General features: G+C 35.4%; 1 protein-coding gene across 6 annotated transcripts in view; it reads left to right on the top strand.

Moving 5' to 3' along the window:
- Positions 1–24,842, top strand: part of UNC13C (unc-13 homolog C) — a 201,965-nt gene that overhangs the window by 77,501 nt on the left and 99,622 nt on the right. For all 6 annotated transcript variants that reach the window (XR_003923374.1, XM_041123662.1, XM_041123660.1 and 3 more), the window contains 5 exons: positions 844–985; positions 11,231–11,400; positions 13,442–13,557; positions 15,063–15,226; positions 23,917–24,067. Coding sequence is in view for 5 of the 6 variants with exons in the window: in XM_041123662.1 (XP_040979596.1) it covers positions 844–985; positions 11,231–11,400; positions 13,442–13,557; positions 15,063–15,226; positions 23,917–24,067 (743 nt within the window). In the remaining variant the exon portion in view is untranslated. The remainder of the gene's footprint in view (positions 1–843; positions 986–11,230; positions 11,401–13,441; positions 13,558–15,062; positions 15,227–23,916; positions 24,068–24,842) is intronic.

Here is a 24,842-nt window from a genome sequence, read left to right as displayed (position 1 = left end):
GAAAATAATAAAACACACTCTGCTGATGCTAGGATCCATGGCAAGTGTTTTAGCTGCAGCTCTCTGGGTTTAGTAGGCTGCTATTTGACAGTTCTGCTTTCTCCTGAGATTTCCACTTTTATGAATTATGATGGAAAATCAAATTGTGTGTATTTATATTTAGCACAAAATGCATATTAACTGTACACCCACATTAACTGTCAGAAAGGCTGACAAATGCATAAAGAGTTAATGATAATTGATCAGAACTGTCACCCTGTCTGTGATAGAATAGGAAGTATTCTGAAAATCCTCATGGTTCATCTCTCACATGAGGAAAAAAAATGACAAAGTCATAACCATTCCCCTCATGTTTAGTTTCATAATCCACAGTGCAGATTTCTCAAAATTGAGGGGTTATTTTGGAAATTTTAGTTTGGATCTTTGGAGACATTTTAGAAATATTTATTTATTTGGGAAGGGGGAATGGAAATTTTAGGGAATAATTAGACTCAAGCCAAGTTATACAACAACATTATATTACTTTCCATGCTGATTAAACCAAAGGTCAAGAAGAGTATCTGAATGATGCATGGCAAGAAAAGTATTTGCTTTGTGCTCTGTAGTGAATCTTTAAATTTATTACTCTATTAAACCATACTTGTAAAGTTTATACAGTCCGGAAGGGTAGTTAGACGAGCCTTGTCTATCTCCAGAGTAACAGACGCTGGGGAAATTCATCCAGAAATCTTTGTTTCAGGAGCCCTCAGTTTGAGGGCTTTGTTTCCCGTTGTCACTGTCTGATTTATTTCTTGGCAATGAAGGCTATGAGGGCTAAAGCACATTTCTCTCCTTTTGTTGCAGTTCTTTGTGCTCAGGGCTTACAGGCTAAGGACAAAACTGGCTCAAGTGACCCATATGTTACTGTGCAAGTTGGCAAAACCAAGCGGAGAACAAAGACTATTTTTGGAAACTTGAATCCAGTATGGGATGAAAAATTCTATTTGTAAGTATAGAAGATACCGTTGTTTCTTCCTTTTTTAATTTACTTTTAGGTAATATAATGCTACCAAGTGAAATAATTATTTAATTTGAAAATATTTGTTGCCTATACTATGCATACTCATAGCATTAATAAATTAGCAAGTTCTGAATGGAGAGAGCATAGAAGTTTATTGTGACTTTATCATACAGTCATCATACAGCTCGTAATTATGTCTTTGGGGGGATCTATTGGTGGTGTCTATTTGTCCTAATTTTTTAGGGAACTTAAGTAACAGTTTTCAGACTTTGACCTATCATACCAAATGTTGGCATTAACAATGCTTTCCTGTCTCAGATGCTGACCTTGCAAGTTAAATGTGTTTTTATTCAACATTATGATTCTCCTAGGTGAAACTAGGGAATTTGATAGTAATTGGTATGCTTCAGACTTTGGGCTGGGCTGTTGGTAATATCTATCCTTTCCAAGACTGAGTGTTGTCCAGAAGTCTGATGTGGAGAGTATGGTATGATCCTCCTGTCTCGTTTCTTTGGCCACAGCCTCTGAACTGAATATGGTAGTTTTTTGTCAGCATATCACAGAAGTTCAACCCTGACCACAAAGTAGATGTTTCAGTCTGTAATATGTTGACTAAGGTTTGAATGTGATTTCATGCCAGTTCTAGTTCTGGCAATGTTCCTAGAACTTCTTTTAGAAAGACATGTTACAGTACAGGAAATTCCAATTCACAGGTACTATACTCTTCCTTTCCTGAAAATACTGCCTTAGGGTACAACACATTCCTGACTGAGAATGTGACCAATCTGATAATAGTATCAATTTGCTCAGTGTTATTCCACTACATGTAGCAAAAGTATTTCAGCATTTATTCTTGTCTCAACTTGATTACTATGTGCTGCAATATATGATGTGCACTTAACTACTATTGTTAAAGTCAATTAAGAATTTTGAAAAGCTAATATAAACCCTAGATTTTCTTTGGAAAATTTTAAGTGAAAGAGAACTGTTTATTTAGACAGATTTTTTAGATTGTTCAGAAAAGTTTCAGTCTACCCTGAAAGCACCTACCACAGTATTATCACATGAAGTTAGTAGGTATTTCATGGAAGCTGTGTGAAAATACTAGTATAGTAAATTATGAAAAGAAAAAATTATTATAATAAAAAAGGATATACAGTTTGAGTTTTTGTTAAATACAACAGTTTTATTTGCATTTTTACTGAGAATATATGCAAACTGTTGACATATAATAGTCTAACCTTTGGTACTGCGTTATAAGTCTAATATGTTTATGCCTAATAGTGCTATTCAAAACTGGATGTTAATTTGATACAACTTGATGAAACCCTGTATCAGTGATGATAAAAATGATGTGTCATTTTTTTAAGCAACCCTGAATTTATGAAGCAACAACAGAACAGCTCAGGATCATGCAGACTGCCCAGTCAAGAGTCAGAATATCTAGTTAGTCGCCATGTGCAACAGAATTTCAAAATAACCACTCACCACAATGTAAAATAATTGTCTTCAGGCTATAACACTGTTTAGCTGCTGCTTACCTTCCTTTCCTCCTATAAGGAAGATATCAGTTGTCATTATTTCTATCTACCTAAACCATTGAAACAATTTCTGTTAGGGCTCAAGCATTTGAAATAGAACTCTGTTTTCTTAAAGAAGGCGCCATGTCATAACACGAGAGGTTACCTTCTTATGTTGTAGCACAACAGCTATTTTCTCTTCCCTGTTTTTTGACTAAAAACTGCTACCTTATTGTTGAGGAGGTTATCATTTTGCTAGTGAGTTTGAAAGAGGTATGACCAAAGATGCCACTTTTATTTGTCTGGAAAAGGTACTAGGTAATCCAATTATATTAAATAATATATGGCTATTCCTTTCACAGATTCAAATGCCAGTACTAGTAATGAATAGTTAATTCAGGGAAAACACACACTCAGAAGCTTTTCACAGGCTTCCCCTATACAGACTATGTTTTCTTGTCAAGTTATTTGTGTAACTCCAGTAACAGTTGAAGTGTCACACCTCATTGAATGACTGTGAGTAACCAAAGGTAGGAGATTAATTGCTTTCTTGCACTTAGTTGTATGAGTTGCGTAGTGTCAAAAGTTGGATGAGCAATTAATCAAATTTGCTATGAAGTTTTAAATGTATTTTCTCAACGATGTGAGCAGTGCTACCATAAAATCTCTGGAAACTTGAAAATATTATTTTTTTTTTCACACAGCACTAAGTATTACTGTCATCTGCTGCTCTAGCAATAACATTAATAAAAAAACCCCAAACCTTACTACAGCATAAATCTCTTGAGTAACTGCTTTGAACTGAATACGTTTTCAATCATTTTTATAGCACTTGTACTTTCTAAAATAAAGTTATCTCCATGACTTATTTAATGCATTGGATTTCAATTCAAAATATATGAGAATTTCTAAAGTGTATTAAATAAACTATAAATGTTTAACCACAAGATTAAATCTAAAGTTGATCAATATAACTATTTCATTGACTCAGGAATTTTCATTTAAATTAGGCTCTACTAGTGATATTTGATAGCCCTATTTAAAATCAAATACTAATTGTCATCATCACTCCTAAATGATAAATTGCGGAAATAAAATATGTCTAAAAATTCTACAGTCGTATATTTACTCATAATACCAAAATACTTGCTTAACTCTCCCCATCTGTTCCAAAACAAGGACTTGGAAGAAACATTGGCTCCCCACTGTGCATTTGCTGTGTCATAGCAGATAGAGTGAGGGCAGTGTTCTAGTTTGCAGAATGACACATAACCCTAATATGATTGTGTGGTAAGCAGAGAGTGAATGTTTCTAACTAAACATAATGTAACCCTCTCCTAAATGACCATGGGACACTGGCATAGATTTTAACATGGGAACTCATAAACCATAACTAAAGTAGAGCTTACACGCAGCTGCATGCATCTCAGTAAAAAAACCAAGACTATCAGAGGAAGAATTACATCTTTCCTTGAAATGTATTTTTTTTTTTGTACACAAGGTAAGTAAATAGGCCAGCAGATGTTCCTTTCATGTATGTAATATAGGTGGTAAGGGCTTTGATTCTTTCTATTGGCGTTATTAGAAAGGAGATAACAGAGGAGGTTTTATTTTTTCAATAAAACATCAGTGTCAGGAGAGGTTTTTTTCAATGCCAGAGCAAAGGAAGAGTCTTGCAGCTATCTGTCACCTTTCTTCTTCTGGTTGAGTGTGGCACCTGATATAGGAAAAGGGACTGCATTTTTATTTTTTAGTTATGAGGAAGAGATATTTTGGCTGTACAGTTTTCAGCTTTGTCTGTACATAGATCTATACACTAATAAAAGTATTCTCCACTCTCATTCTCTTTTTGACTATTTTCAACAGTTGATTGCTGAAATAATGGACATCTGCTTTTTCTGGCAGTGTTGTCTAGCAAGCACACATCTCCAAATTGCCTTGCAGATTTTGCAGGTATCATGTTTCCTGTGACCACTCATTAACACCTCAGATACAGTTGTATAATACAGAAGTCTTCCATATAACAGGATGATTATTTTACATTACTTGTTCTTTCTATTTTGGCTGTAACTAGGCCACCATATGACTGATAAATAGCTTCATTGAGTGTCTATTACTCCTTTCAGTGCATGAAAACATTTGATCTAATTGATTTAAATTAGACCCATGAGAAGGGGATTTTTGAAGACTGTGATTATTACCTGGCCAATATAATGATCATCACTAAACTGCTAGAATTTGCCTGATTTCTGACATTCTTGATGATTTCCTGGTGATATACTGAAAATACCAATGCAGACATAAAATCCAATAGAGAGAAAATTTATAATTGCTAGCAGGAAAAAAAAATACCTGTTTGTTCAAACAAACTGGAATGTTGCTGAGAATTCTTACTGCTATATATTTTAGCAGAGAATACTGGGGAAAAGTATCCTCTAGCACCAGACAACATTGATGTAGATTAGAGACCATGATAGCTAAAGTCTATGTGTTGGTCAGAGAAGCTGTTCAACTGCTTCATATTCTGGATATTTCAATCAAGAGTTTCTGATGAAGTGAGAATTTCTGGCAGCTATTTGAGGCATCCAGCTGTGGATGTTCTTTCCTTAGAATTACTTTAAAAAGCAGCACTCACACAGTTTGTTTATACTGCAAAGAAATGATTTGTGGATTCATTTAAAGCAATACTTACTATAAGCAGCCATATATAGGAATTAAATACAACAAGAGGACCTTACCAAAGTCCTCCTTACTGTCATTTTATACATTCTTGATTGACTGAACTGGCCTGTAAAAAGTATAATCTTCACTGTACCTGAAGACAACAGGATTGGTTAACTGTTTAAATGGTGTTCCAGTTTCCAGTGATATCTAAACACAGTCTTGTAAGAATTGTTGAAACAGCTTAAGGATTGTTTCATAAGCAAGAGTATGTAATAGAGAATTATATTACAGAAAACCAACTGGGTAATAGAAACCTGCAAATTAGTTTATTGGATTTATCAATTCTAAAAATTCTTCAATAAGTAGCCAAGCCTCTGAGAGACATCCAACTAATTAAAATCACCGTATTTCACAGCCTCAGCCCAAACAAAGAGACCAGAACACCTCTAAGAACCAATTCAAATGATAAATTGTTTGTTCAGCAATAATGTTTTTCAGTTTCACAGTACAGCATGTTTGGACTGAGTCTGTTTTTTCAAACTGCTGTCAGTCCAGGTTGATTTTATACAACTCTCTTTTTGTTATGACAGAGTAAACTAATGCAAGAAAATGCATAATTAGTCTCATTCTACTTTATCAGAAAGCATGGCCTGTGACCACACTGTTAGGACTGTCCAGGCTAGAGAAGACACAAGTAGTGGAGGTAAGGATGTCTTTAAACACATCCTTTCTCCTGCAAAGAGGAAAGGAATAACCTTTTTTTCATGCTTTCTGTGTTATAGTAGAACAAGAACTAATAGGCACAAATTCCATTTAGAGAGGCTTAAATCAGACTTCAGAAAAAGTTTGCCAACAGTGAGGCTAGTGAAGTACTGGAATAGATAGATTTCCTGAGGACTATGGAACTATCTCTGAACACTTAAGAACAGAGTGGACAGACTTCTTATAGCAATGCCATGGTTTTATCTGGTTCTCGCTTGCAGTAATGGTGATAATAATAAACGTGAGGGTAATAGTAGTAATAAATGGCTTCCTGAACTTCATTTTACTACTGTCTTCCATGACCGTGTGGTTTCTGTATACTTTTAGAACAAAATCTCTATTATCACCTCCATTCCCCACATAGACCATATGACATCCAAGATATTTTAGTGTAAGGGAATAAAATTGAATAAGAATTTAGCAAGGTTTAACTCTGGGATTGTTTTATGTGCATTTCCTGCTATACAAACTGTATTCCTTATGCTTTTTGTAAGGGGGTTTACAAAAAGCAATGATCTCTCTTTTGCTATTTTTTTTTCTAATCTGTGCAATGTTTTGAGCTACTTTTTCACATGCATAGTTCATGCAGCCAAGTGGCATCTTGATTTTTATCTGTTTTCCAGTTAAGTCAGTGTTGACTCACTGAATGAATACAGCACTTAAGAGAACAAAATACTGTCTTCCAAAATCTATTCCTTTAGTTTGTGGAAGAAATCTAAGGTATATGTAATGGTCTACAACTAAAGCAATATCCATCTGAAACAATTATATGAATAATAAATGTATTTATGGTTAGTATCACAAAGAGGTATGTATCATGTTTTCTTTTACATGCCTTAATGAGTGCATGTCCAAAAAGAATTCGGGTACTTTTGTAACAGACTAAACAGAAATAGAAGCTACCAGAGAAAGAAACTGAAAACAAAATACAGCAAAAAACAAAGGTTGTGTACTTCAATTACAGCAGACCACAGTGATTCTGCAGCAAGTGCTCTTACATAGGCAGGCTGGCAGTCCTCAGCTGAAGTAGCCTGTTGAAAATAAACAAAAAGATCTTCAGGTTTGTCCATCAACAACCAGAATGACTCCTCTGGGACTTTGGCAAGTCATGCTGGCTCTGGATTTGACATTTCTGGAAAGTTATGTAGGTGAATATTATTTGGATCTTGGAAATCCTCATTGGAGAGCGGAGAGATTGTTTACAGAAGAAACTTATCTCACACTTGGCTATTTTTTTTTTTTTATAAACACTGTTGGAAATAAAAATGCCTGCTAGTGCTTCAGGAGGAAAAAAAGGCTAAATACATTTGGAAAAGGAGGAATGGGCACTACGGGAGAGAAGTAAGGAAGATGCTTGTAGAGTGATTTAATCTGTCTGCAAATCATTATCCCAGTTGTAAAATTGCAGTAAAAATGTGCATAATCTAGTATAATGCTTCCCTTTTTTACATTTCTTTGTTCTGTCACTTTTGAGGGTATTTTTTAAAAAGAACCTGGTCATTATCTGTGGTATTGAAAAGTTTCCTGTTAGAGTACAAGTTCTTCAGAGATTTTCCACCACTAGCTGTCTACTCTTGAACTAGTTCGCTGAGTGTTCAGGGAATACAAGACCAGTTCTAAACAGATTTGTCTTTTTTATTATGACAGGAAAGATTTTTCTCCACTTTGGAGCTCTGATTAAAAGTAGTGTATGTTTGATTTTTAGACTACTCATTTGTGAAACAGTTGGTTAAAAGTTGATTTAGAAAAAAAAATGGTAAGCTACAAAATGTGCAAAACTGGAAGCGAGCAGGCAAAGGTGTTGCAAAGGCTTGTCAGTCAAGTTCATTTTCTACATCGCAGAGGTAGTCTAATTTGTCTGTGGATTGCTTACAGAATTTCACCAGAATACTGTATTTTACTGGAAAAATTATTTTCTTTAAGTTACAGAAATAACACTTCTTTGGGGGAAAAAAACCCCCTTTCCACCTAGACTAACTATTCAGAGTATGCAAATTTGTTAGTGGATGTAAGAGATTTTATTGAAGACTACAAGGGAAGAATGCTGTTATGATGAATGTATTTCATTTTGACAGAATGGGAAATTAGTCTCCATTCATTCTTTACCAGCTTCTTCATTGATTTGCATTTATTTCTTTACTGAAAGTAGCATAGTATCAATCAGTTGTTATTTTAACACTGGGTACAGATCTCTTAGATGAGGTGTACAATCAGGTCATGCCAGTGCACCTAATATTAAATTTACATTGGGCTACTATAGTAAAGATAGTTTATCATTACATTTTTTATTACTCTAACCATTAGAATAAGTGGGAGTGCTGTGAGGATTATTTCATGTCTGTGCGGCATTCTGTAAATGCAGAAGTAATGTAGCATCACCAGGTTGTTGAAAAATTATTAAAACTATCTCTTCTGTCTAGCATCTCTGAACATATTGCAGCTTTTCCAGCTTTCAGAAACATCAATATCTTCATTCTCTGTGTGCTAAAGCACAATTCACTTCTCACCTTCCTGTATGACACCTTAGCGAACGCTTTTACTGAGCGTATAAAGTGGAGTGGCTAGAAGAGGAACACTGAAAAAAGCGTACGTTGTCTTTGCCTTGAGTTCCCTGGGCTGATTTTCCAGGACAGAGTAAGCAGAAGTAGGAATCTTACCTAATACTTTTTGCAAAGCCACAGAGCTTCTGCACAGATATTACCAGTGACTAAAGCAGAATGTGCACCTCATTATATAGTCCTGTTTCTGAGAGGCTGGGCAGGTAAGTAGAATCATGCAGAGGCAGTTCTGTAGCTTCTAATAGTAAATCTCCTTGCAGTCTCACTACCACAGGGCAGGCCAGTAGAAATACGTGTTCATCCACCCTTCCATTATTACATCACAAATCTGTGCTAGTTTGGGGGTCTTGCACAGGAATGTTACAAACATGTAGCAGAGCTGACTCAGTGCTAAAGGTTTATACTTGAAGATGAATGTGTGAGTAAACCCATTGGTTGTGATAGGTCTCACCACGTTTCACTAACCTAAGATTAAAAGAGAAAAAATTGTGGGAGAGACAAATGAGGATATCAGGGAAAAGTGCTGTCATCCTGACCATCTGAATAAATATTCCTTAATCAGCTGAGTGTACATCAGAGGGAAATTGGTGCTGTCTTAGGAGAATAAAAATATGTATTTGTACTGAAGTACCATTTAATGACTTTTTGTATGCAGCATCTTCCCGAGAAGCAAAGCAGGAACAACATTTCTACTAATAGCACGAATATGATGATGATGATCACATAAATGCCTCACCAGAGATGGATGTCCCTATGCCACTGTAGAAATCCCCTGTTTAATATTTCTATTGGGTGCACAGCTAAATGCAATTCAGGACTCTAGTAATGTCAAGCAATAATTCAGGGCTACGTTTTAGGAAAATTAAATGGTTTCTGGGTTTAGCCTAGTTCCTTAAGGCAAAGATATTTATTTGATCCATCTGTGTCTTCCTGTATTTTATATGTCCTTGCCAACAGCTTTTGAATTTTGTGGTCGGTCAGAGAAATTTCACAGATTTCCTAGTACCACATCTTGCATGTTCTATGAAAATAGGTGGTCAGAGAGAGATGAGACCTTAACAGTGACCTTAGTATGAGCTCGCCCCGTAATAGACACCACAGAGTTCATATGAAGGGGTAATTTATGAAAATCCCAATTGTGGGAGAAGATTCAATAGGTGATCGCGGTTTGTTAGATGTCAGGGAAGCCAGTCATAAGACAAAAGGAAACTAGGCTTCGTTAGTTTTGCTAATCACAGAACAATGTGGTTTTTAATTACCAGAGATATCTGCAATGTTAAAATTTGGAATATAGGCAAACACAAGCATTTCTGTGATACTGAATGATGTCACAGTGAGGCAGAGTTAAAGCTGTGCATGCCATTTTTACTGACTGATTGGCCTTGACAGTAATAATACCATTTAAAGCACTTTAGACTTCCAAAGCCCATAACCACCACTAATTAATTCTTAGAACACCCCAGAGGGGTGCCAGTTGGGAGATAAGTTACAGTATTATTGGTTTAATGCTGGAAACGCTGAGACAGATCACTGAGCAATGATAGTGCTTGGAATAGAATTCAAGAAGTCTTAATCTAGTGTCAAACTAACACCTTGCTGAAGATGAAAATTTGCTGCTACGCTTTAAAGCTATATTTATAAATAACCAAAGATTTGTAATATTTAAAATATTTTTATAGTATTACTGAATGAATATTAAAAAAACCCTGTTAGTACAGATGCATCGGTATGACAGGGCTTGTAACTGATGCTAGGTCTGTACTAGCCATTAAATGTCATCAGAAAGTTTGCAGTACCACAGACTTCTGCAGTCAACGTTAGGATATTCCAATGAAGTCATGAAAAGCCAACACTGACCGATAGTAAACAGTCTTCATTGTGGCTTATAGGAATAAGCACCAGTAGAGTTTCTTTTCCATTTCTGTGCAAATATATGCAGGATGGAGCTGGGAGTAAAAATTTTTATCCACTGGGAACTCTGCAGATTGCAAATGAAGCCACCTCATTCTTTCATACATCCAGTAGTTTCTCAAATCCGCTCAGCTCATGAGGGATTAGTAAGCCACTTAAATTTGCAAGGAGTTTTTTGGTATATGGCAGTCTGTCCCTACTCCTTCTTACCAGGGAATGGAGGTCTTGGAAAAAAGTAATGTATCTTTTAAAGAAAGCAGCGCTTATTTCCTTAGGTTTTTCTGATTGCCTGTCTTTTCTTGCTGTGATGTTTCTGCATACTTGTTGGGTTTTTTTAAAAAACTTCCTGCCACATACTGGAAATATTCTTTAAGATTTTCTCACATTTTATATTATAACATTCTAGGCTACTACTTTTGTGGTCTATTGTATGTACTACATAGTATTCCTAAATGAATAAACCCGATCTAACTGTACCTTTCCTAAGATATTTGCTAAATAATAGCATCAAGAAGTACATATTGTAATTAATAATTTTAATGAGGAGTTCGTGACTTTCCTAAATACAATCCATATGTACATATAACTCAGTCAAGTTAATCTCTTTACTTTCTCTTATTTAGAGTAATTGTAGTTTTGTCCCTGGCAATGTGGTATGGCCTTTTATTCCATAGAATGTTGCAGGTTGTTTGTATTCTGTCAATTTATGCAGTTAAGCAAGCGTACGGAAATCGAGGACAATGGATTAGACAGCAGTATGAATGTATGTAGCTTACGTATCACTCACATTTTGTATTTTATTATTATTTCTACAGTGAATGCCATAACTCCACAGATAGAATAAAAGTGAGAGTATGGGATGAAGATGATGACATCAAATCTAGAGTAAAACAACATTTCAAAAAGGAATCAGATGACTTCCTCGGGCAAACAATCATTGAAGTAAGAACACTGAGTGGAGAGATGGATGTATGGTATAATTTAGGTATGATTCCTACTGATTTTTTAGAACAAATTTAGGTAGAATCTCAGTATCTGTAGATTTGAGACTTCAAAATATATAGCTTTGGTACCAATATACAACTTTTAAAAGCTTAAATATTACAGGTTGATTTGAAAATGAAAGATACTTTCTTCAATTTGATCCAGAGTTATGAAAATTACAGAGAGCAGACTAATTGCAACAATATCAAAGACAAATATTTCATTTTAATGCAAAATGAAAAATATGTAAGAAAACCCAATATTTCAGACTAGTCCATTCACAGTAGCATTCTGTGGGAAATACATCTACAAAGATACATAGAAAAATCTAGCAAATATTTTGCTTGTTGTTCATATTAATTTTATTGCATATTTTAAAAAAATCATTTATGTACCATTCTGGGCCTAATCATCTTTGATTTTCACTGGGTTTACAGCTGTGTTTCTTCATGAAACTTGCTTGCTTGAGTTTTCTGTTCTATACATGTCAAACATGTTTACATGCAGAATCATAAACTGAAAACGGCCTGCTGAAGCTCAAAATGCTCTCTTTTGTCCTTAATGACTGCACTTTTTTGTCTTGACAGGTCTTAAGTATCATTCTTTAAACTAGAAATAAATCAATGAAAGTGTGTCTCAGAATATATTTCCTTTATCTATATCTTCTAAATCTACAACTCTTCTTTAATTCTAAAAATATCTTTGGGTGAACTAGATGTTCTGGAGTAGCCCTTTAAAAATTTATCTCCTATATTTGATAATAAAATGTGATAGTAACATTTTACCTAGGTTGCCTGCTCTGTGAAAACTTCAAGTGAATTATGTGACATAATTTTCTGAAATTGTAGAGCATTTGTTTCCTAATCAACAGTCCTTGTTTCCCTGCCTAGTGTTTCATTTCCCAATGATATATATAGGTGTGTCAGGGAACTATTTGATTATTTATTGACAATGAAAAGAAACCCTTGCTTTATTTCCTATTTATAATGAGATTTTTTTAAAGGTAAGATAATCGGGTCATTATGAATTCTGAATTTTATTCCTGCAAAAATTTCAGTGACTTAAACTGATACAAATACTGATGTAAATTATTATGAAATGGATTTTAAAAGCAAATCTTGCTGAACTGATTTGACTGGAAGCAGTTTAATAATAATGTTGAAAATCTATATGCTCTGCAAAAGGAAGACTCTAGAATGAAAACGTTTCAGTCAGCATCTAAGAAGAAATATTGGTAAATGGCTCATGATAATTCTAATATTCTGAAAAGAATTGCATCTTTTATTCTGACGCATACACACATTGACACAACTGCAGTATGTCACATCATACAGAGGAAAGGAGTGAAATACTCAAACAGAACAATTGGATTTGTGGAATGCCAAATCTTATTAATTGTACGGTTCATCACCACTCATATTGTTACACTTTGTGAAAGAATCATAAAAATTGTAATACCTGTTGACTCAGTTATACCATTACAGTGGATTGGAAAAGTGAAAATTGGAGTCAAAGAAGATCAGTAACCTCCACAATGAGTGACAGCAACTGAATGGGCTAGTACAGATAGTGTAAACAAAGTTCTTCATATCATTTGTTCTTTAAGAATTAGCTTAGCTTTGTAATTGAGTTCTGCTAAGAACATTTTGTGTTTCTCAGACATAGTAGTTCAGGTTGTTGCTAAATTCTTCATAACTAAAGAAAAATATCAATAGTAAAAATAATAATAATTAGTACAGATACCAGATAGAAAATGGAAATAATTTCAATTGAAAAGGGAAAAGTGTTAAATAAAGCACTGTGCAGCATGGTTTGAATTTGGCAGATAAAATAAGAAAGATTCTTTACTTCATAGTTCGATATTCTGCTTCATGGCCTGAACCATGTGTGAGGTATCGAAAAAAAATTTCTCTTGTTCTCAACAGCAGAACTTTCTGGCTTTCAAAAACATTCTTATTAAGCTAGAATGATTTATGAAAGCTTTTCACATAACGTGTATGTATTCTTGGTATTTAATAATATATTATTTTTCTGCTTTTCAGAAAAGCGAACAGATAAATCGGCTGTCTCTGGTGCCATTAGATTGAAAATCAATGTTGAAATAAAAGGAGAGGAGAAAGTTGCTCCCTACCATGTGCAGTACACCTGTCTACATGAGGTATGTTGGAGAAGTTAAAGAAAGCATACTATATAGAAATTACTATTCAGTTGTTGCATGGGTAAGGAAAAAAGGCTACAGAACATTAGAACACTGAAACAAATAACTGCTGCTACACATCAGAATAAGTTTATTTTAGATTTCCCACTTTGTATTGCTGATGGTGTATCAGGTTCAGAGTCAAAGGCAGAACATTGTAACACCAATGATCATTCCTCGCAGTAGGAGTTAAAGAAAAAAAAAAAAGAAGAGGTGGAGTCAGCAAAGTTCTCCCTGTACCGTATTTTGTTTTAGCATTTTAATGCTCCATACATGCTTGCTAACATCAAGAAGACACAACCATTTCTGTATATTACAGAAATACAGCTATTAATTGCAAAAGACTTCTTTCCTGCTACATTAATTCATATTTTGGAGAGAGCGAGAAAAAGCAGGGAGAAGCACAGACAATCTAAAATTTCATTCTCCTATCGTCTAGTTTGCTTTTGTCAACGTTGGGGAAAAAAAAAAAAAAAAAACCCACTGATAAACCAGTGTGTCTTTCAAAAGGTTTTCTTTGTATTTGATTCCTCTTCCCTCAAACAGTGATCCATGTTGAAGTTCTATTCTAAAAATACAAGTACTTTCTGAAAGCTGATAGATAGCATATGGCTGAAAGTTCAGCACTAGTATGTATCCACAAAATCTCATTGTTCACCATTTGTAAAATTGAATGTTCAGGGAATTTGTGCTCATAGATTTTGACATGATATTGCAAATGTTTTGACCTGTGAAGTAAATAGCAAAATTCTATTGCTTTAAGATAATCCACAGGACAGTTATGGGCTAATTAGCAAAACTGAAATTATTTCAAAGTTTGGGGGTTTTTTTGGTCACTGAAAATAGGAAATAAAATCTGCCGCTAAGTTTGTGGGTACATATGGAGCTAGGTAATCTGAGAAGCGTTCTATGACTTCAATGTCAAATTAAATACTAGCTTTGGTCCTAAGGTTGCTAAACCTAAACTTTATTGCATGCCTTTCACTACTTGAGAGGCTTCTGCAGGATTTCTGATAGGTTTCCTGTAACTTACAGTTCTTAAATCATGAATTTGAAATTTATTGGTCACAGATCCAATTAAAGTTGAAGCACTATGTAGTGAGCATTATAACATCGTGATTTCATTCATTAGCAAGGGCATATGATAGAGAAGAGAAAGTTCCTGCACGATTTTATGTTGCAGTCTCTCTGTGCTAGTTAACTGATGTGACCTTTATATCAAGGAGACAGATCAATATGCTGAATCAGAAGCCTGCACTACCAGAGTTCCATTACAAAAAACATGTTTAGAGTCTTTGGGTTTTTTGTTTACCAAATGATGACTAGTTAGTGCCAGTCTTCAGGAAAATTTCAAAAAACAAAACAAAACCTAACAATGAACATATTGATGACTATTATATAGGATATACTTTCAAAATGCCACTTAAAAGCTGAAAATTCCTATTTGAAATATTTCTTACATTTAGAACCTATTCCATTACTTGACGGAAGTTAAATCTAATGGTGTTGTAAAAATTCCTGAAGTGAGAGGTGATGAAGCCTGGAAGGTGTACTTTGATGACGTGGCACAAGAAATTGTAGATGAATTTGCAATGCGCTATGGAATTGAATATATTTACCAAGCTATGACGTAAGTATTATCATGTCTGGTTTTCTACTCTACTGTCAAGAATGTATTTGAGGGAAGTGATGATTTCCAAGCCTTCATGCTTTAATTCTCCACTTCACTCCTGTTCCTCATTTAAAACTTTTGTTATCATTTTTGTCCATCTGATTCCCATTGAAGTGCTTTTCATCACCAATGGAATTAAGATATATTATAAGCATTTTATAAGCTGTTATTGGTATTACCGCTAATACATTTCTTAATCCTTGTGATACTGATATGTGGCAAGGATCAGAAGGACTTCCAGTGTTCCGGATGGGAGTGGAATGGTAGAACAGGGTTTCACAAACACTGTACTCCTTTGCAGGAGTACAGAAATCATAGAAAACCAGCAATGGCTATAGTAAACTTCCATAGTATATGTAAATAATTAATGAAAACTATTTTTAACAGTATTAGAACCTGTTACTATGTTGTCCGTACTAAAGTAGCTGTCTCATCACTTTAGAACACACCACCGCTTTGCTCAGAGGCCTGGGGATACAAGAGCTCCGTCATGTATTCTTAATTTGTCCAATGAAAAGTTTGCTGTAGGAAGTCTGTAGGAAAGCAGAGGACTCCAAATGAGTCCTCTAAAGAAGAAATACATAATTTTTTTCTTATAGAAAGCTGATTTTATGGAATTTTTAATCAGAACATGTATCTCATTTTCTCCATCTCTTTGCAGTACATCCTAAAAAATTATAGTAAGTATGAAGGCACATAAACATGTGAAGTTTTCTTTTTATTGCAGGATATAATGGCACCATCTACTATTGCTATGAACATCTTTCACTTCATGTAGCTCACTGTGAATTACTGTACTGTACATCTAATAGAAAGCTAGAGAATGTATTTGTAATATATATGTTCTTAATGTTCTTCCTCCAAGGACCTTAAACAACATTGCACAGAATAATTAAGCTTGACAGTTCCCCTGTGGTATTATATATCTATACTACATATGTAGGAACTCATGTACTGAGTTTCATGAATATTTGGGTTTTCATGTTTAGCTTCTCTTTAGCCATGTATGTCTTTTTATCTTGATTAAGTTATGTTACTTATTAACTAGCATAGTATTATAATTTTATAACTTGATTTAAATTGGTATGCCATTTTTACCAATATGTTAATCTCTAAAATGGTAGAGTTGTTCCTGCTGTATGCATCAGAATTAATTCAAGGTTTTACATGAGATGAATTCTCAAGAGCTATTAATGCCAAGGGAGGGCTGTTATTAATGTTTTGCTTAGGAAGTAAAGCAGGACTGATTTAACATTAGTGTTTCCTCTTAACTATAGCCCCAGTAGGTGGTTATCTCAATAGAACATGGCTGTATTTTTGATGGACGACCTCAACTGAAAAATTATTTTGAAGTTTCTTTTCCTTCCTCTCTTGATGAATGCCAGTACTCTGAAATTTTCCAGAGAAAGTTTGAAACTGTTTTTAGAAATTCAAATGTAGCAAAAGTCAGCATTGCAAAAATAGCAATATAATTGACATGTGAGTGTTTAAAAAGCTTTTTCATTCAACAGTGTTAGAAATGGAGAGGTTATCTTTTCATATAAAGAAGATGCTTTATTTTTATATGAGTAAATAACATAACATACAGGTATTCATGAAAAGGAAGTAACTTTAGTCTGAACATATGACATGGAGCTGGGCAAGTACTGCAATACATTTTTCAGGAAACCTTACTCAAAAATTCTAACCAAGGCATTTTAAGTTAAATGACCTACTTTGGCTTGTCCTCTTATTCTTGTTTTCTTTTGTACCTTTTCCACCAAATTTCCTTGCTGTTGATGACTGCAAGATCTGCATTTGAAGGCAGATGTAATAAGAAAGTGAATTTGATATTAGTATTCACAGGTAACTTACACAGGAAATAAAAGCTAAGATTTCATTGCCCCTATACCCATGTCCGTTTACATTTTAAAATGTTCCATGTTAATAATGAGCAATCCCTATTTGAGGAGTAGGCCACATCCTGTTTAAGTTAGGAATAAAATCAATAATGAATATAATCTCATATAATACTTGGGGAAGAATATATATTTATATACATTGTTTTGCTGATTCATCTGCAGACACGTCTCAGCATTCAGACTTTGGGGAGAAGAGCAGTGAAGACAGTAGTTCTGTCATGGGGAATTTTCTTTTGGACTATTGGCTGTTGTTTTTATTTGTGTTTATGAGACCACCTTTTTCTCCTGGAACAACTTTAATAGCTGGAGAAAATGTACACCTTCCTGATTTTGAAAATAGAATGATCAGATTCCATTTGGTAACAATGTGCTCCTACTAAAAGAAAAGCAATTTTCTACCATACAACAGAGAGAGAATTTGAATGTAATCACTTGGCCCAAAGGAATATTGTGTAAGCATTTTATGCTCAAGAATCTAGTTGGAGAATATTTCTATTGCATGTCTCATGATAACATTGTAAATTAAAATGTTTGCATTTGTAAATGCAAAACTGACTACGCTTTAACAGCCTGCGATCCAGACCCCGCGAGACCATCCACATGCTTCTTATGCACTGTATCAGGCTGAAGTGAGTTTTAGGGTGTTGCTAATGAGGTGCTCTTTTTGTCTGAATGTAATTTTTTAAATTCATATTTGTTTGCAGTTTTAAAATTACCTATTATATAAAAGTTTCAGTGCCACTTAATGATAGGCAGCCTTGACCCTTTTAGGTATGGGTAGACAGCATATGCCATTCTGCATTTCTGAACACAACATAAATCTAATTAAGCCTCCCTAAAGTACTACTTCCTATAACAATTTGGCATCCTGTTCTGCTATGGTAATAAACAACCCCACGTTTCATGTTCATGCCAGTGGCTTTGTCATCTATGATCCTCTTAATAAACCCTGATGATTTGTTTCTGGCTCTCAAATTAATATTTATTTATATTTATTCCTTTAGAGCACAGATATGCTATTTCAAAAGGATGGTCTTGATTTTCCAAATACACTGAGTATAGTCATCAACCACAACTGTGGCAGCTCAGCAAAGATAAGCAGGAATTTAGGTCAGTTTATTGTTTCAGTGCCTGACTGCTTCACAGAAAATCAGTCCAAAAGGTGACCAACTAAAAGTCCTGAAAACGCAAAGCTCAAGCTCTTTTCCTCTCTTAACCAGCATCAGTGAAGAAATTCTGCATTTTCTGCAATTTAAAACATCTCACGTGTGAGTCAGTGTTTGATTCTAGATCAGAAGGAGATCACCTGTGCACCACTAAAGACTTATTGGAATGTGGATATCAACCCAAAAGACACCATATAGGTGGTTACTTATCTGCTTTAGTCATTGTCCTCAATGAGACCTTTTTCATTAAACTTATAAAGAGAATGAATTCAAGTGTGATTGCACCTGTTGTTAGAGACAGGCATCCACATTTTTATGAGAGTAAATAGAGACAGTTCTTCCCTAAAGGATGCCCACTTAGAAGGGGTGTCTTACTCTTCAGATACAGATTCCAACTGTCCAGTTCCTAAGCCAGGAAATCTGCTTTTTAAGTTACCAGATGTGGAATTCACGTGGATAGAAAATCAACCATTGACCCAAAACCAAAATACAATAAAAAACCTGCTTGTGTTGCAGTAACTGCAGCTCTTTGAAAAGTCTTGACTGTATAGATTCCATAGTCTACTCTTCTTTCTTAGAATTATTATATTCCTCCACTCCTCATGGAGTCTATATTGGGAAAAGAAATGAAAGACAATTACAGCCATTCTTATATGGGTCAGAAGAGATTTTTTGTGTGTGTGATGGATAGCAGCCAAATAGACACTGTTAGCTACATGAATGATATGCATATACTCCCAGAAGTCAAAGCACGTACATGTGAGAGAATAGGAAAGAAAATAGATATGACAGAAAACAGATTAACAAAAGCAGAACAGCTCAGTGATCCAGCTGGCCTTTATTTTGATGACTGCAGTGGTGGATGGTGATTTATGCTATAAATTCAATGTCTTGAAGGAATCATACTGAAAGTTTTATTTACCCACATATATTAAGATACCTCACCACCACCAAGAAAAAATAATCTTCCTCCCATTCATCTTTCGACATAATTTATTTCTCTTTAGAAGGCAAAAAACAGAGCACATATTGAAACAGCATTTGACTGGATACTGAAATTATACATAATGTCAGCATCCTGGATTTACTGTGTGCTGGAGTCAAGTGCAATAAAAGTTCTATTAAGATCTTTGCTTCCTACTGGCAAGAATCGCCACAGGTAGAACCTAAGGCTTCTAAATCAGTGACATAGTTCTCATTCCAGCAGGTTAATGGGCATTAAGTATGCCATCTTGTTCTCCTGCTAGTCTTCAATTAATGTGGCTGGATTGCAAAAAGCACACAAATTGCCCGTTAAAGTAATTTTCATTGATAGCATTTGTTTACTGAGTACAGCACATTAATTAGCCCTCTTTCTTTGCTGATTCATGCTAGCAGAAAGATTGGAAGAATCACAGGCACTGCATGTTGGTCAGGAAATTGCATAGTAAGAAAGTTGAAGCAAGCAGGCCTTGTTTTAGACATGTGACTCTAGCTTAAACAATGGAATATTACTCTAAAATATGTGAGACAGCATGTGGTTGCTGTTACATCATGTGTCCGTTAGAATTTGTTAATAACTCATGCTATTGGCTGCTGTTTTAAGAGACCTACAAAAACAAGGAAGTTGTCTCGTTGATTTGTTTATTTTAGCAAGCAGAAGGAAGCCAGATGGCTTGCAGATTTCTTAGCTGGGTTATCAGCACTCCGAGTCATGACCTATATTGCATGTGATAAACCTAATAGCTTCTGTGAACTTTACAGATTGTAATTAAATGAAGGAGAGAAGCAAAAATTCACATAACCTGTCACTTGACACATATGCTTTGTCATCAATTTCACTAACCAAATTACAGATGGAACAGTGTAGTAATATAATAAGGACATAAATAAATTACATCAATAGGTTTAAATTTTCCTCACAACAAATCAGTACAATTTGGGTCTATTTTCAAGATAAGGGCTCAGTCCAGGCCTTGGGTATCTCAACGTGAAATCATTAGAAGAACCTGCAGAAGACACCTTGCTGAACTTAAAATGTTGACCTAAACTATTTTTCCACTGTTGGCTATGTTCCCTGGAGGCAACTGATACAATCTCAATGCCTTTTCACATAATGACTGCTGCTGACTGTCCCTTTTGTCTGCCTCCTCCCCTCAGCAGAGCATATGTTAGAAGTATGACTCTAAGGCCAGTGGGGTTATTAGTGCCTTCTTATCTTCAGCTTGGGGTTGCTCATGCACGAAGGATCTTTAGGTCCACTAGAAGATTTTTGGAAGTTAAAGGTCAACAGTAAAAGTATATGTTAATTATTTTGGTGTCAGTTTTTTAAAAAATTGTTCTGATCATCTCTACATATATTTCTTAAAATGCATGTGATGAATAGATCAGATGAAATTTCTATTAACTTTAAAGATTACCTGAAACTGGGGAGAATCACTTGACATCACTATTGTATTTTATACAAAGGAAATTATTGTTCTTCTGGCTGGTAGGAAGCATGTGACATATAATGAAAGATTTTCCTAAGGAGTAGGTAGCTGCGTTGTGTCTTTGTCACATTCACGTTGCAGTATTTAAAAGCACTTCTGAAAAATACTGGCAATGAATGAAAGGTTTGCTGGTAGTATCCCTATAAGCCACGCAGCTGGGAAAGCTGAGTTCTAGTCCTGGCCCATGTGATTGATTTGCTGTGTAGGTTTGAGCAGTTTCTCTCAATTTTGGAAAATGGAGATAATAGCACTTAATGATCTACCTTACAGGAATGTTGAGAAATATTTGCAAAGCACTTTGAACATGACTACCACAATACAAGTTTTAAGTATCAATATGTATCACCACATTGGTGCAAGATGTCATATATAAACCCAGCTTGAAGAGAGTCTAATGCTAGAGAAAGCCCACAAAGTGGGTTTCCTGGAAAGGCTGGAGATACAGAGGGACCCCACATACAAAGACTGTAGCCCTAGATTCTCTTTAACATGAGCCTGCCTCTCTTGGCTCCCATCCCCAGTTGGCTCCCTTCTTTTCCAGTCTCTTTGCCCTGTCAGGTAAACTAGAAAATCCAGCAATTATTCAGCTCCTCAGCCTAGCTTTGCAGTGGGATTAAGGGCTTGATTCATCCCAGTATCTACTCCTGTTGAAATCTTATGTCCCTAACACTTCAGAGACTTTGGATGATACTTTAAAGTAGCAAAAGATGAATATGTGCTGGGATTTTCTTTAGGTATTTGTACATGCATAATTAATGACTTGGGTTTTTTCCTTGGGAATTATGACTTAAATTATAAGAGGATTTATCTTGAGTGAGATGCAAAGGAGTTAGAAAATTACAATTTTTGAAGTTTTCCAGCCAATTGCTTCTCAGTTACAGGGTCAGTATACATCTCTTGTGCTTTATTTTTTTCTAAAAAATAGAAAAATACTTTTTTTATGTATCACATGTGTGTTTTGAGCACTTACTGGTAATTAAAACATATTTTGCATTTAGGATGAGTCCAAAACTTTTGTCCTGTGTTGACCATAGTGATCACGTAACTGTAGCAATAGGTGGATGTGTTGAGCATCACATTTACATTACTGCAAGTTGCTGATTGTATTTCAAATCTCTTATCAGGTTCTGTAGCCTGTTTCATTAACTAAGACCGTTGAGGAGAGCAGTTTGGCCAATAATTTTATGGTGTCTATTTCTGATATCTAGGTACTGAATGGATATCAGGTACATTAATCAAGACTGATTCCTGAGCCTGGACACTTGGGGAATTTTGGAATTTTCTTCTTTTTTGACATATCTGTGAGAGATTTCTGCCAGAGATTTCTGAAGTAAACATAACAATTTAGATGTCTCATTTGAAAAGTAAATGAAAGTTTTGGAGAGGGCTTGGTTTAGGGTGAAGTACTGTCAGCCCAGAGCATTTTTTTAGGCCCATTTCTGAATCTGTAGATGAGCATCTATAGTAAGAGTCTGTGCACTGAGAGGGGAGTACTGGAAAAGCAGAAGCAAGAGAGACTTCATGTGCTGCCTTCTGCTGACTCACTCCATTCCCCCAGTTTTCTTTTTTAAAACTGTAGGCTAACAGAAGAAGTAAGAGTTTTTTGGCAGATGTGAAATTGCAGATTACCCCAAAGGGTTATGAAAAAGGCATCTCATCTGCAAATACACTAAGTCAGTGGCATGGGAGACCCTAGAAAAGATATTGTTGTGTCTTCAGCAGAAGCAAGTTTCTGCAGCCCTGGAACATCAGAAAGCAGGAATATGATGAACAGGGTCAGTCACAAGAGCATGAGGCAGGCCTCAGAGTGAAGGAATTTAGAGGACCGCTGAGACAATAAGAGGATATCGGAAAGCATAATGTAGGTAGACTGAGTTTGTGTGCAGGCTTGCAAGAAAGTATAGAGTCCTTTTTATATATATATTTAGGAATAGGAATCCAAATACAAGATGCAAATAATCTTGAATGATGTGGTTGGAAGATTATTTGGGCAGTGACAGCAGTTAAGGGTACTTGGCTTAAGTTCAGCACGACCGAGTTCAGTTGTACCTTGTGTTAATTTTTTTCTTGGATGGGCACTAGGGCCCAGGTGGTTCAGGCCCAGCACACTGCTATGCCTTATGCTCCTAAGGAGAAATAGTAGAGAGGAGCCAGAGACTACAGCTAAGAAAAGCATGCTGCCAAATCAGGATCTTCAGACATACAAAGAGCTCCAGAGTCACTGGAGTTTCTTCATCCTCTTCTGTTTGATTGTATACTCATTTTCACCACCATCATCTCTGCTTAATCCCCCTCACTGTCTTTCCTATCTCTATACATTTACTCTTTATCCCTTTATCTTCCTCCCAATCCTGCCTAACTATAAATCTTTAAATTAAGTTGTTTATGTTTTGCAATGATGTCATTCCCTCTCCTCATGTGTTGGATCTTTCATCCATCTTGTCTCTCTCATGTTTTCTTATGTTATAAGCTCTTTGTATGCTATAAGAAGGCATCTCCTGTTGTTTTAAACAAGTGAACAGTGCTACTACGTTGCAACTCTGGTTTTGGCTGGTTCAGGTTTAACAGACTGATTACCTAAACTTTACTGGCCTGAATCAAAGCGAAACAGTTTCAGTTATGGCCTAAATCAAATTAAGGTGAACCCAGAAGTTGCTTGATGCCTCATCTTTCTTTGATAATGTAGCCTAAAATACAAGCCACAGTAAAACACTGGTTTGAGTCTTTTTGTTGGTATCAGTTAAATCCTTCTCTACTGGAGTATAGATCTCTTGTGGCCTTTTGTGATGATAAGTTCATGTTTGATTTTAAGTTTGTGTTTAATAATGAATGTTTTACTTAATAACAATTAAGATAGTTAAATCATGTTTTTGTATTTAGGATTAACAGAGTAAGAAGCAAATGTGAATCTGATCTATTAAATTTGAAAATATCGGTGTGCAACAAGTAGCAATTATATCAAACATGTCTGGATTTTCCTCATATGTATCTGCACAATTGTCCATGAGGTAGCTTGAAAGTTACATCATTGGACCTGAAAAGAAACTGTGGTGAGAGAAAGAGCAGAATGTTTGCCATCTTTAATAACTGTCAGTTTGTTTGAATTGTAGGCACTTTTCCTGTCTCTCTTCTAAATATATGTGCCCTGGTGTTCCAGCAGTTATGAGTACATTGTTGGCCAATATAAATGCTTTCTATGCTCATACTACAGCAGCAACTAATGTATCTGCCTCAGATCGGTTTGCTGCTACTAACTTTGGGGTAAGTAGACTTTCTTTTTTAATAGAATACTAGTCCTCATCTTTTTTTTCCTAATATATGATACCCTATTAACTTCTAAATTCAAAAATTTTTAACAAGTTGGTCATTTTAAAGAATAAGAGTTGCTGTTAGCTTTTGAAAATTTTACCCTGAGTCTTTACAATCAATCGCTATAAAAGCTAGGGAAGATGCTATTCAGTTCCTTATATAGTGATATATAAGGCATATAGGGTAGAAAGCACGGGCACACATGCATAGCACTAAAATCTTCAACAATCAGTTTTTGTTTTTATTGCAGTGGGGCTTGCACACTACTAACTGCACTAGACTAAATATTGGTTGCAATTGCTATCTGGGGCTGTGTCATCAGTGAACTCATATTAACCTAATGGATCTAGCCATAAATACTATTCTTCTCACAAGAGCCTATAATGATGGACTCTTATTTTTGCTGAAATAATGGTGCATTGCCCAAGTCCTGGATTTAGGTATCAGAAATTTTAGGAGGAATACCAGCATCTCAGGATGTGGTAGTACTTTGTTGTTGTTGCTAACTTTCCTTCTGTGAACAAGTATCTCACACTGCAGACTTCCTAGTCTTTGAACATGATAAAAAAAATAAAGATACATTCACTCTGTGTTCTAATTTGTTCACCTATCCTCACTGGGGAGATGAGAGCAGGAAAGGAGAGCAATAATTCAAAGAGGTTGCTTTCATATCTCTACTATTACACATGACCTAGTCAGAGATAGAGCATAAACACAATTTGATGCT

This window comes from Aquila chrysaetos, chromosome 5, assembly GCF_900496995.4.
Source record: "Aquila chrysaetos chrysaetos chromosome 5, bAquChr1.4, whole genome shotgun sequence".
Taxonomy (NCBI): Eukaryota; Metazoa; Chordata; class Aves; order Accipitriformes; family Accipitridae; genus Aquila; species Aquila chrysaetos.
This window is presented reverse-complemented; position numbering and strand designations above follow the sequence as displayed.